This window comes from Cyclopterus lumpus, chromosome 10, assembly GCF_009769545.1.
Source record: "Cyclopterus lumpus isolate fCycLum1 chromosome 10, fCycLum1.pri, whole genome shotgun sequence".
Classification (NCBI taxonomy): Eukaryota; Metazoa; Chordata; class Actinopteri; order Perciformes; family Cyclopteridae; genus Cyclopterus; species Cyclopterus lumpus.
In genome coordinates this window covers 12,042,427-12,055,523 of record NC_046975.1, presented here as the reverse complement: position 1 = coordinate 12,055,523, position 13,097 = coordinate 12,042,427, and the positions used below count along the sequence as shown (strand labels likewise).

Below are 13,097 nucleotides of genomic sequence, written 5' to 3'. Positions count from 1 at the left end.
ATTGTAGCCGACCGCGCTCACCCTGGACAAAAACTGTTTGTGTCCCTTCCAACTGGCAGGAGGCTGCGGTCCATCAGGACCAAGTCCTCACGCCACACAAACAGCTTCTTCCCGTCGGCGGTCGGTCTCATTACCAGAGCCCGGGTCCCCCACTGACTGACTCGGTCACTCCCCTGCACATCACTTAATTCTTCACTTTAAATACACTTGTCACTTTAAACTTACACTTACATTACACTGTTTAAAGTACTGTTACCTGTTTGTCTGTGCATTTTATTTTATATTTTATATTTAATTCTTGCACTGTTTTGATTGTTGTTGTTTGTTTAATGTTACGGTCCAATGTTGCACCACCCGCCATGACAAATTACTTGTATGTGAAAACATACTTAAATAAAAATAAAAGGTTCTGATTTTGATTCTGAAAAGACAACTGCGGTGTTTAGAGAATCTGACTCCACTTTCAATAAGCTGCGTATTTATGACGCGACGGCAGGCGGATGTAGCAGCGGTGAAGCTACAATGTGCATCTTAGATACTTCCATGTTCTTATAGTGTTGTCTCATGCAGACGACATGAACAACCCGGTTCATAGTATTACTTTATTAACAACATAAACAACCTGGTTCAGTGCATTACTTAATGAACAACATAAACAACCTGTTTCAATTACTTTATTAACAATGTTGGAATATAAATGAAAGGAGAATATACAAGTGAAACCAAATGACACGTCACTTTAAATGTTGCCACCGCAAGGAATTGTGGGGCGGCATTATCTCCTTTCCTTTCATAAAGGAAGGTCCATTGTTTCCTATGTTAAAGGAGCTAAATAAGGAAGCACTGAAGCTCCTTTCCTTTACATTTAGAGAATTCAACCAGCACTTATCATGGCGGCCACTTAGATTTGTTTATATATGACTTTTGCTTTTGCCTCACCTTGACTCCTGTCTGTTCCTCTGCTCCGGAGTTTTCTCCCTATACCACCCCTGGTCATGACAGTCTGGATGATTTGGATCGATCTTATCTTCCAGGTAATTTTCACCAGGAATAATGTTAGTTTACTGGAAAGGAGATCATATTAGTTATCTGCCATTTCAGTTGTTACTCTTGTAGCTCTAGGTTTCTTGACTCTCTCTTCATAAATCTCTTAATGTTGGAAAGACATCCTATAAGCCCAGAGCCAGATGATCCACAACCTATTCAGTCAATTTTACAAATCAGACTAACTTTATCAAAAGCTGCCAGAAAGATAAATCTCCTCTTGGTCAGGTGTTTTTGGATATCCATAAAGCAAGGACTTGTCTGTCTGTGTATCTTGAAAAACAGTGCAATTTGGCTGAATGGTGGCGCTATAACAACAATTAAAACATTTTTTGTCCGTAACTTTTAAACCTTAATTCTAAAAAACAAACAGACTGAGTCGTGCTTGTCGTTTGCAGCGGCTCATTTACTGCAGTTCCCTTTTGGTGCTGGATGCTGACTATACCAACGTTTCCAACTCTCCACTTCCCTGGAGTCAACGCGCGACAAGCTCTCCAGTGGCCAAGGAATTGGCCCACTCTGAACAGGCACTGCAGTTGTTTAGATAAAAGCATAACGTTTATTTGACTGGTTGGTTTGGGAAGAAACTAAAGGTGACCGAGCAATGGATCCAAGAGAGCTGGTGGTGAGACCTTGGGTCAAACTGGAGGAGAATACTGGGTAAGCCGAGGGTCAGCAGGAGCAAACGGTTGAAAGAGTCCCATTCATGGATCAAAACCAGAAAAGGAAAGCAGTGTGTATTCCAAAACTCAACGTCAGTGTTCAGTGGGTCTCACCAAGCTTGATTTCACCATCTCCCACAAACCCTCTACCCTAAATACATACTCTATACGCACACACACACGCACACACACTCACTCACAAACGCCGCAAAAGGAGCTGGTTATGAGGCTGACTCACCTCCCATTCGTGTTGATGGGACAGACCACCAAGGTTTTATGGAAGAATAACAATTTGGGAAAATAGGAAATGTAATAAATCCTCAGCCCACTTTTGCCGATGTCACAATATATTGAAGTAATAACAGATATGTTTCAAAAAGCAATTTAGAGAGAGAGGGGTAAAGTTATCTGTGAGACAGAGGAGACCAAATAACATTACTTGCCTGAGCGCAAGAAAAAAGAAGCAGGGCATTTCTCTCGACTCTGATGACAAAATATTTGTACAGGTTACCTTGTAAATGGCACTCTGTTTCACAGGAAATAAATCTACTTTACATTCCACACATTTAGCTGCTCATGTCTACGCTCACTTGGCAGCTAATTACCTACAACTACACCGGTGAGATGTGTTATTACTGGGGACCTTTAATGTGTCACAACCTGCCTTTTTGAACAGTAGTGAAACATTTTTTGGGGAGAACATTTCAAGATGGAATAATATCTCATTATAAAGGATTATGAATGATTAGTCCATTATTTCTCATTGGGTCCCTTTCGGATGTTCATCCAGGTGGCTCTGCTGTAGGGTCATAATGAAGTGTTGGGTCTGGTCTTCCTGCCCAGGTGCTGCTGCAGATCCACAAGAGCCAAATCAAACACACTGTCAGTCTGGGGAGTCCAGCACTGTAGCCCTGGACCGCTGCCTCCCACCTGGTACGCCATGATGTATGGAGTCAGCGAGAGGCGATGTTAGCCGAATACAACTGAGTGTTGCACTGATCGAAACAAATCTTACTCTTCATCTTTTTTTCTTCTAGTATACGCTTGTTTCTTGCACTGCAAATGTACTGATAGTGGAGGGTGGGGCTGTTGAAGCTAATCTGGTACACAGTAAACCAGAGAGAGGCTTACTCCCACACCCAAATCTGATAAAACTGGGATTATTGTTACTTTGTTGTGCTTTTACTAGCATATATTTATCTAATTTGAGTAACTGTATATTTGGTCAAAATCAGTTCTAATTATCAGACTTTTTGAGATCTGTTCTATATAATGTATATGTATAATATCTGTAAAAAAATATTGTTAAATTAGCAGTAACTACACACTCACTCACTGCACGTTATCACAGAGAAACAGCCTACTTGACATTTTCCATTTCTGGCAATAGAACCCCATAAATCTATAAACACTGCTCCTATAAATTAGAGAGCTGAAAATACAGATTTTGCAGATATGGCACCTTCCACTCACAATGCCAGAATCCAGATAATCCAGATAATCCAAAAATCAGATCCTATCTGCACTTTAAATTGGTCTATATGTTCTTTGGTTTTTTTAATAAACGTAAGACATCCAAAAAGTGTATTCTGTTTCAGTTTGCAAGCTAGCCTGAACACTTTGAACCCTTTTCTCTCATCTTCTGAGCTTCTAGTACAGGTCTACCTTTGTAGGGCAATAGTCGTTCACTCTTTTGCCCTAAATTTACCCCAGACTTGATGAACTGATGTTGAAAAAATATATAACTTTAGTAACAAAGGCACTTTTGTACAAGACCTATTGAAGTGAAGGTTTTTGCTCTCGGTTGGCGCACAGGCAAAAAAAAAAAAACTCCATCCCGTCTTACTCAGATTAGAAAATTGGGCAAAAGGGGGAGTAATGTGAAGGTTTACTGGCAGGGCTGTGTTGATTAGAAAGAGGGTAGTGTTCATGGTGAAGGGGACCAGCCGTATTCAGTAACTGCGCCTCTTCCTTCAGCCAAAGCCAACATCTGGTGCCGACACAGAGCAAGAGCAGCAGCAGCCCCCCGATCCTGCTTCCCTTTTAACTCATTATTTTACTTCTTGGTTCCCCAGAAAAAAGGCTTAGAACCTGGTTGGGAAGTGACCTCCAAGTAAAAAGAGGTTTGTCTGTGTTTCTGTCTGTTTGTTTGGAGATTACAAGTTGGCTAAACCTAGTCTTTCTGGAGACGAAACACATATGAGTTTATATTGCTCATGCTTTTTAGTCATTAAGCTTATACTTTTGATCTGACAGGAAGAAAGCTGTAACCACAGACACAGGAGAAAAGGTGAAAGGTTTAGAAAAGCTTCGTTATGCTTTATTCAAACTTCAAGAATGTGTCCCTCCCTCTAGTGTGAAGCTATGAACTCTTCCTTAATGAAATCACCCTTTGATTGTGTTTTATATATTAACTTTCAATTAAGAAATAGAAAAAAGAAAACCTTGTTAAGTTTGTTGGAACGACACTATTCACTTCCTTTGGAAGAAATTGGATAAATTAGGAATGTAATGCACAATCGTGTTCACAGCCCAATCACAGACTTTCTGAAGCAGCCTGATTTCAAGGTCGCTGTCACATCATTAAATCTCCCTTTAGGAAAGATACGCTTTCCACCATCTCACTCTGAAAGCGCCTATTTGATATAAAGTAATCCAGAAGAAAGCAGGAGAGAGTGAAGGAAGAGATGAAAGAAAAATAACTCTTATTAATTTAAGTTTCCACTGAGACACAAAGGGGTCAACAGCAACTCGGCATGACTGGTTCATTGAAAGAGAGTGACTTTCTTCTTCTTCTTCTTCTTCTTCTTCTTCTTCTTGTGACTGTTTATCATGTTTGAATCATGCTATTACTAGAATATGACAGCTGTGGTTTACAAGAATGCTAATAAATTATTTTTAAGCACATTTGGAAATTGAGCAGCCTAAGAAAGGTTTTGACAAACAAATAACTGAAAATAACTGTCAAAAACCAAATATGGTGTTTGTTCATAATATCCAGTCCCTCAGTTGCACAAACATCTTTCTGGTTTTGCGATAACGCTCATCGGTTCGAGCCGTTCCCTCTAGGAAAACTACATAAATAAACAGCAGGGTGTAAAACTTCAGGTGCACCTCAATAATTTTTTCTTCTCTCTCTTTCCCAGCTTGACCTGCCATAAACTCAGACGCTCCGCTCCAGAGATGCCTTTGCTGCAGCTGCTGGGCAAACATCCGCGGCCGCAGCTTGATGCTCTTTACGGGAGGCTCATACTTCCTTTGGCTGTCCGAAACATTTGCAAGGTGTGATGTTTTACCTTCCAGTGTGTTGAGGCCATGGTTCACCTCAACAACCCAGATTTAGGTTTAGGTTATGAAAGATATTTGGGCCAACACAATTGATATAGTATCTTATTCATTTAGACTACACAATTTCAGCACAATGTCCAAATCCATTAAAAAAATAAATAATAGTTTGACAGCATGTACAGCGTGCTCCATTAAAGCATGGTGTTTGATATTTCCCCGTTTATAAGTCGGGGCCTTCCTGCCTCACCACCTAGACACCTAGTCAACATATCTGTAGTCCACATGCTGTATTGTAGATGTGTAGTGTGGCTATGGTTTGCCATAGTTCAATTCAATTCAGTTTATTTTATACAGCCCAATATCACAAATTACGAATTTGCCTCAAAGGGCTTTACAATCTGTACACATACGACATCCCTGTCCGAGGACCTCACAGCACGTAAAGATTGGTCCAAGTTCAATGTGTAGGCTGACGTTTAGGGTGTTAGGGCAACATCTAATCTGACATTGTGACCCTTTTAAAAGACATACATGTTACATCATCTAACCTACTCTATTATAAACTGTGTTTCTTAAAAATCATCTTCTTTTATTCTGCATATCCTCCTGCACAACTGGCATGAAGTGTCCTTCATAATATCTTCTGCATTAATTGTTCTATGCTCCTCAACCCTCCACCGAACCTCCTTGTTTCCCAGTCAAACGTATTCTTTAGTACGTGTGAGCTGAGGCGGTGCAGTCCTACTGCTTTCTGTTGAACCGCAAGATGATTTGTAGAGTGGTTCTTTGAGACTCGGTTGGAGATGTTATCAGAGTCTGGGAAGCCTACTCTGTTTGTCTCCTCAGGAGCACTCGTAAAACAGCAGGAATAATAAGAGAGTGTTTGTGAGTACAGGGGAGGGGAGTGGGGAACAGTGTCTGTGTCTGTTGGGCCTCGTAGCTGCCCAGAGACTCAAATCTCCCCCACACCAGGTTTTTCTGTAGAGTCTTGCTTTTCCCCTTGCTAAAAGAGGTCTTATGGGAATGATATTTTTTTCTTGCTTTCTAGTAATTTGTAAAGTTAGCCGTGTGGTTCATTGACATAAAGATTCCATAAAATGGCATGAATGAAGAGAACCTTTTCTGCTTTCATGTTTGAAGCTGCTTTTACACTGAAAGGAGCAAATGTGAACATTTGGAACCCAACGACAGCCATCAAATTCAAGGATTTTACGGATAAATATTCAAATCTAGCAAAAATATATCACTGCCGAGATATATTAAATTATACCACAAGAGAACTCATATGAGCTGTAAACTCACTTTTACCACCTGGATGTCGCAGACACATTTCTCTGTGAGTTTTTTGGTGGTAGGGGGCTGATGTTATTTTATTGAGGCAGCAGGGCAAAGGGGCGGGGTTAATGGGACCAGTCGGGAATGTTTTCAAAGGAGGCTGAAACAGTTTGGAGAGCAGTAAGGATGGAGGAGGTGTAGCTTTTCTTCGAGTGGCACTTTTTGGAATGCTGGACTGCATTTAAGGGAACACCGGACCAATTGTTTAGACATCTGATGAGTTATACATTTGTTCACCCTCAGCCTCACTTCACAATGATTTGCTGACAATATACTGAACACTTGCTTCTTTGACTGACCTAAAGTGTCAAATGAACCATGGCAACGACAGCTCTGACCGGGTTCTCTATGATGAGTCTGCTCAGCCTCGGGTACCTGACGTGGGACCTAATGAGTCCTAACCAGGTGGAGAACGAGCCAGATCAAACTTATGTTGACAGGTCTCCGGTTCCACAACCTCCTCACATCATTTTCATCATGACGGACGATCAGGGATTCAATGACATCGGCTATCACAACTCTGACATCAGGACACCGGCACTGGATAAACTGGCTGCCGATGGAGTGAAGCTGGAGAATTATTACATCCAGCCCATCTGCACGCCCTCCCGCAGTCAGCTCATCACCGGCAGGTAAAACGTTTTATTCTGGTTGTGTTCTTTTTTTTGCCACATGTAATTATGTGTTTTCTTATTATACATTTGAGATTGCACTGAGATGTGAAATTAGATAAGGTTGTCTGAAAAAGTTTGAAAATCACATGATATCTTGAGTATGATTTTCTCACATATGTAAGCCCTGGCAATACCTGTAAGCAACTGTGTAAAAAGATTCAGACAAAAAAACTAAACAACACACCTTTTCACAGCTCTTCAACATTTGTTAAGTTTGAGGGAGGAAATGGGAACAATCTCCCCCTTATCTCTTCTATTACTCCCTGTCGCATCCTTCTGTGTGTAATTATATATCCATTTGTTAGGGATCTGATTATGGACAACCAGTTTGTCCTTCTGACAGTTTTCTGAATCAATAATCCTACAGGTACCAAATTCATACTGGCCTGCAGCACTCCATCATCCGGCCCCGCCAGCCCAACTGCCTGCCCTTTGACCAGGTCACCCTACCCCAGAGGCTGCAGGAGCTCGGCTACTCCACCCACATGGTTGGCAAGTGGCACCTGGGCTTCTACAAGAAGGAGTGCCTGCCCACTCGCCGGGGCTTCGACACATACTTTGGCTCCTTAACGGGCAGTGTGAACTACTACACTTACGACTCCTGTGACGGCCCCGGGCGGTGTGGTTTTGACCTCCATGATGGGGAGTCGGTCGCATGGGGTCAGAGGGGCAAATACTCCACACATCTTTACACACAGAGAGTTCGCAGGATCCTGGCAACTCACGATCCTCAGTCCCAGCCACTATTCATATTTCTCTCTTTCCAAGCTGTTCATACACCCTTGCAGTCTCCGCGCGAGTACATCTACCCGTACCGCGGGCTGGAAAATGTGGCACGCAGGAAATATGCTGCTATGGTTTCAGCTGTAGATGAGGCAGTACGCAATATAACATACGCTCTACGCAAGTATAGTTACTACCAAAATAGTGTAATCATCTTCTCTACTGACAATGGTGGGCAGCCTTTGTCCGGTGGCAGTAACTGGCCGCTCAGAGGACGTAAAGGCACCTACTGGGAAGGCGGCATACGGGGTCTGGGGTTCGTCCACAGCCCTTTGTTGAGGAAGAAGAAGAGAGTGAGTAAAGCCCTGGTGCACATCACAGACTGGTACCCCACACTGGTGGGATTAGCAGGTGGCAATGAGTCCCTGACAGAGGGGGTGGATGGGTATGATGTTTGGGAAGCCATCAGTGAGGGGAAAGAGTCACCTAGGTTGGAGATCCTCCACAATATTGACCCTCTGTATAACCATGCACGCAGTGGTTCCCTGCAGAAAGGATATGGGATTTGGAATACAGCTGTTCAGGCCTCCATACGAGCTGGAGACTGGAAACTCCTCACAGGAGACCCTGGCTACGGAGACTGGACACCGCCACAGATGCTGTCCGGTTTCCCCAGCAGCTGGTGGAACCTGGAGCGCCACACTAAACCCCAAAAATCGATCTGGCTTTTCAACATCTCCGGAGATCCCTACGAACGCTTTGACCTTTCTGAGCAGAGACCAGATGTTGTCCAAGAGCTGCTAGCTAGACTGGTATATTATAATCGCACTGCGGTGCCAGTAAGATACCCATCAGAGGACCTTCGGGCTGACCCCCACCTGAATGGAGGGGCCTGGGTGCCTTGGGTTGGAGATGAGGAGGAGGACAACTGGGACACTGTCTACCCAAAAAAGAACAAGGATTGGAAGAAGAAGAAGTTGAAACAGTCCAATAGCAGATCATTTTTCAGAAGACTCAACACTAGGATAATGTCTAACAGGATATAGAAAGCACATGACTGACAGAGCTACATTCAAAAATGTGTTTTTGTTGAACAAGGAACCAAACGTCTGCAAGATCCGTCCGCAGTTCTGAAGTTTTAGCTGCAGGTATATGTTTAGTATCTCAAGAAAAAAAAATCCAATGAGAGTATGAATTATTTGAATGGTTTGTATCCATTTTTAATAAAACATGTGTTCATTTTAATATTCTGTAATGAAAATGAGAGTTGTTTTATCTTACAAGAGATGTATGAAATCAAATGTGTGGGTGAGACACCTAATATTTCATATCAGAATGGCTGTATGTGACAAGGTGACAAGGATAAATCCTCTGCAACTATTTCCAACTATAATGAATATAAAAGATGACTACCTCAAGCTTTATTTCTTTCATTGAAACTCCTTTTCTCAGCGTCTTCCCCTAATATTAGAAAAGGTCTTCCATTACTTGTGTTACTAAAATATCATTGCCTTGCAAGGCTTTGTGAATTGAAACGAGCTTAAGGTGTGCAAATTAAGAAAGTCGCTCTGTATCTGTGGGATGTGTACAGTAACTCACAACAGCAATATGATTGACAATCAGTATTATTGTGGATAGTCTGGTTCGGATCATGCACACATCATGCAAAAACATCATGCAAAACATCATGCAAAACATCATGCAAAACATAAACTAGAAAACACAGGTCAAAACTAAAAAGGTGCACTCAGTAAAGTGCAGACCTCTGCCAGGTGTGTCTCCAAAGATGACCGCTGCTGTGAAGCATCAACAACCAGTCTTCATTAAAACTCAAAAACAAGCAGCGATTTAAAGTTATACAAGCAAAGGGCTCGAAGTTGTTTTAATATATATACAGTATATATACTATAAAAGCTGTTATGAGAATGTGTGAGTCACTCCAACCACGAGAGGTCCTTGAGCATGCAGCTAGAGCTGTTATGCCGTTTGCAGCAGCAGAATGTAACATTAGCTGTGGACAGATCCAGAGTCAGTAACACACACAACCAAACATTTGCTGATCTGGAACTCTGATGGGAAACATATGATCTGCTTTTTGACAGATCTCTTGCATTGAATGTAAACTATAAGCCATATTTTTGGGTAGAATCAGTTTTTTTGTTTCATGGAGACACGCCACTCAAAATCAGCGTTTTTCATGCACAATTTTGACATTTTGGCTAATTTGCGTTCATAAAATGTTGTCTTTTAGAAAGGGGCAAATAAAACAATTAAATTACACATTTAGGTGTTTACTATACTTTGTCTTTTTGCGTCTATTTAATTTATTTAATTTAATTCTATTTCTTTAATCCACCAAAAATTAGAGAAAAATAAAGCCTCATATGCATATTTAAATGGTGATATCTATTAGTTAAACAATACCTCGTTCCGGAGTGTCCCCTTAAAATGTAGACTCTTGCAGTCACCCACGTGTGGCTGTGGTTGTAATTCTCACTTCTTTATTTCCCAGAAAAACAAGAAGTACTTGTCAAAGTTGCCTGAGCAAATGCACCATGGTTGGAACATATTAAAAACTTTCATCCCATTCAAAGGATGTTAGCTAAAGCAAAAACAAATAAGATGTATTTACATGCTGCCAGTAGTTCCTAAATAAATACTAATAAATAAATGCAATAACTAGGCTGCATACTTCAAAATGGAGTTATAACCTCTATCTCACTTTTGTCTCACATCTGTTTGTATCCATAACTCAGCAGTTCTCCGTAGCTATGATGCCATAGTGAATTGCAAGTGATTTGATGTAAGCATAGATAAGCTACTTATAAATCACATACTTAAATATATTCAATAAATATATACATTATACTGTATTGACCTGAACAGGTTGAAACACAGACACAATTTTCTTACAAGCAAATATTAGATAGCAGATAGTAGATGGCATGCCGTTTCTTCGAGCATATATCTAAAAGCAGAGCACATCTGCATGTTTTAAATATTTGGTGCATTTGATGGCATTATATTATTGGAGTAACATAATCTGCTTTTAAAATCTCAAGCATTTCAGCTTTTGGATCGGTTTTACAGTTTGCTGTCCGGCCTGACAACTCTAGGTCCAGTTTTTCTCAACATCAATGTCTCTGTCGTTATACTTTCTACATTTCTAGGGCACCACATCATGCTGCCCGATTATCTTTAAAAAGAAGAAGTGAAACTATTTCCTGCCTTCCGAGCAACATCTAACCATCAACCGTCAACCATCAACCGTATACTGTTTCCTGTCAGTATATGTGACAACCTCATGTTATTCACACTTTATTTTAGCAGTGATTATCATCATTTCTCTGCAGCTCAGTATTTCTTTTCAAGGTTAAAGTTATTGTGGATGACAGAGGAGTATGGAGCCAGTGCTCATTGTTCTTTTGATGTTAGCTGGAGTATCGCATGGTAAAATCCTCATTATGAAAGAAATATTTTAATCATATGTAAAAATTAATGAGATTTAAAATGTTATCAAATTTAAAATGATTCACTTTGAATATGGCTTTTTCCAGCTTTCTTTCCAGCTGGTGAGGCGAAATGTAATGCCACACAGATTACATCTCAGTGCTCTGTTACTCTCGGGGGATCTGTGTCCATCCAACTGATGACCAACGCCAGCGGCCAACAGCTGTGGTGTAAAAAAAAGCTTACCTCTGGATCCATAAACATATTCTCTCTGAAGAAAGAAAAGGTGACCATACAGGGGCCTTATAGAAACAGGACAGAGTTTTTCATCAACAACGGGACACTGAAGATCACAAAAGTGGAGAGGAATGATTCAGGTGAATACACCGTAGACGTCTTCGATCCAAATGGGATCCTCCTGAGAACCATGAACGTTAAACTGGATGTTCAAGGCAAGTGTTTAGAACCTTCGTCTCTTCCAGTTTATTCATGCTAATATGTCTATATATTCTAATAAAGGTAATACACAATGTATTCAGTTCCGGTGGGAGTGAAAATACAAAACACAATGATTAAAGGATATAGAATAATAATCTACTGTACACATTACTGTAATCCAAAAACTCAAAATGCCAATATAAAGTCTGTGAAGAGTTTTAAATAAACATCACTACTTTCAAGAGCTTCTTTACTTCCTCAATCTGCATTTACAAAATCTACCAAAAAATGCCAAATATATAACTAAGTGCTGCATTGCACTGTAGCAAATTATTCCTGACAAAATTCCTTTTGTTCTTTTAAAGATGAATATATACAAAAGTTTCACATCCAGGACATGAAGTAAAAACAAAAAAACATGATTAACACATGCTCATAAGAAGAGGTTAGGATGAAACAAATATATATATATATATATATATATATATATATATATATATATATATATATATATATATATATATATATATATATATATATATATATCGCCATGAAACTTCCTAAGCTGAATACTTATTAAGACAAGTATTTAGAGCCAGATTTGAAACCATTTTTTCAAAATTTGGTTGACATATTAGAGTTAAAGCTTTTTTTAAGATACTGTTTTGGTATTTGTTATCACTCAAAATATCAGAAAATACTTTCAACAGCCCTAGAAAATCCATAAATACAATTTTAAATGACAATTCATGGTATAATTGACATATGAACAAAGCCCTCTGTAAATAAAACCAGAACGTTTGATACATGCAAGTGGAGAAAGTGGAGATTTTGGCATATTGTATGAAAGAAAGAAAACAAAAATATATATATATTTGAGAAAATGCCCATTAATTAAAGATATGTATTGCAAAATACATATACATTTTGCAAGACATTGTGTGAACAGTGTAAATAACACCACTAAACTTTCCCAGTTTTCTGAAATGTTATGTTTAATTATGCAAATGAGGAATTGTCTAATTCCAACATTTGGTGAACCAAGGCGAAAAGGCAGAAATACACAAAGTATAAATCAAAATGTGTATTTTGAATGTTTTCTTTCCACAGCAAAACCCCAAATCTCAAAATTGACCACTACATGAAAAACAATGTTTTCACCATGTTGTGCAATAGGTACAGGGGTTACAAGGACGACTACTTTCTCTCCAATCAACATCATAATTTTCATACTCTGCCAACGTATTAATAGTTAAAGCACCGACCAAAATGTAATATGAATAACAACCAAGTGAAAAAGGGTACATTTAAGTGTTGCAGTTCTACGTATCATAACCATTGTGGTCTCTCATCCCCAGAAAACATTTTGCTCATCTTGATCCCAGTCTGTTCAGCTGTGGGTGCTCTTCTGATAGTAGTGGTGATAGTCTGTGCCTGTCGGAAAGTGAGGCGTCGTAAGAAGACAGGTAAACCTTTACACGCC

The 13,097-nt window shown here is 40.0% G+C and overlaps 1 protein-coding gene across 1 annotated transcript; it reads left to right on the top strand.

The window, feature by feature from the left end:
• The first annotated feature begins 6,647 nt into the window (after nucleotides 1–6,647).
• arsia (arylsulfatase family, member Ia) lies at nucleotides 6,648–8,772 on the top strand. Its single transcript, XM_034544278.1, has 2 exons — nucleotides 6,648–6,961; nucleotides 7,371–8,772. The coding sequence occupies exons 1-2, from the start codon at nucleotides 6,648–6,650 to the stop codon at nucleotides 8,770–8,772; spliced, it is 1,716 nt and encodes a 571-aa protein (XP_034400169.1).
• The last annotated feature ends 4,325 nt before the right edge of the window (nucleotides 8,773–13,097 follow it).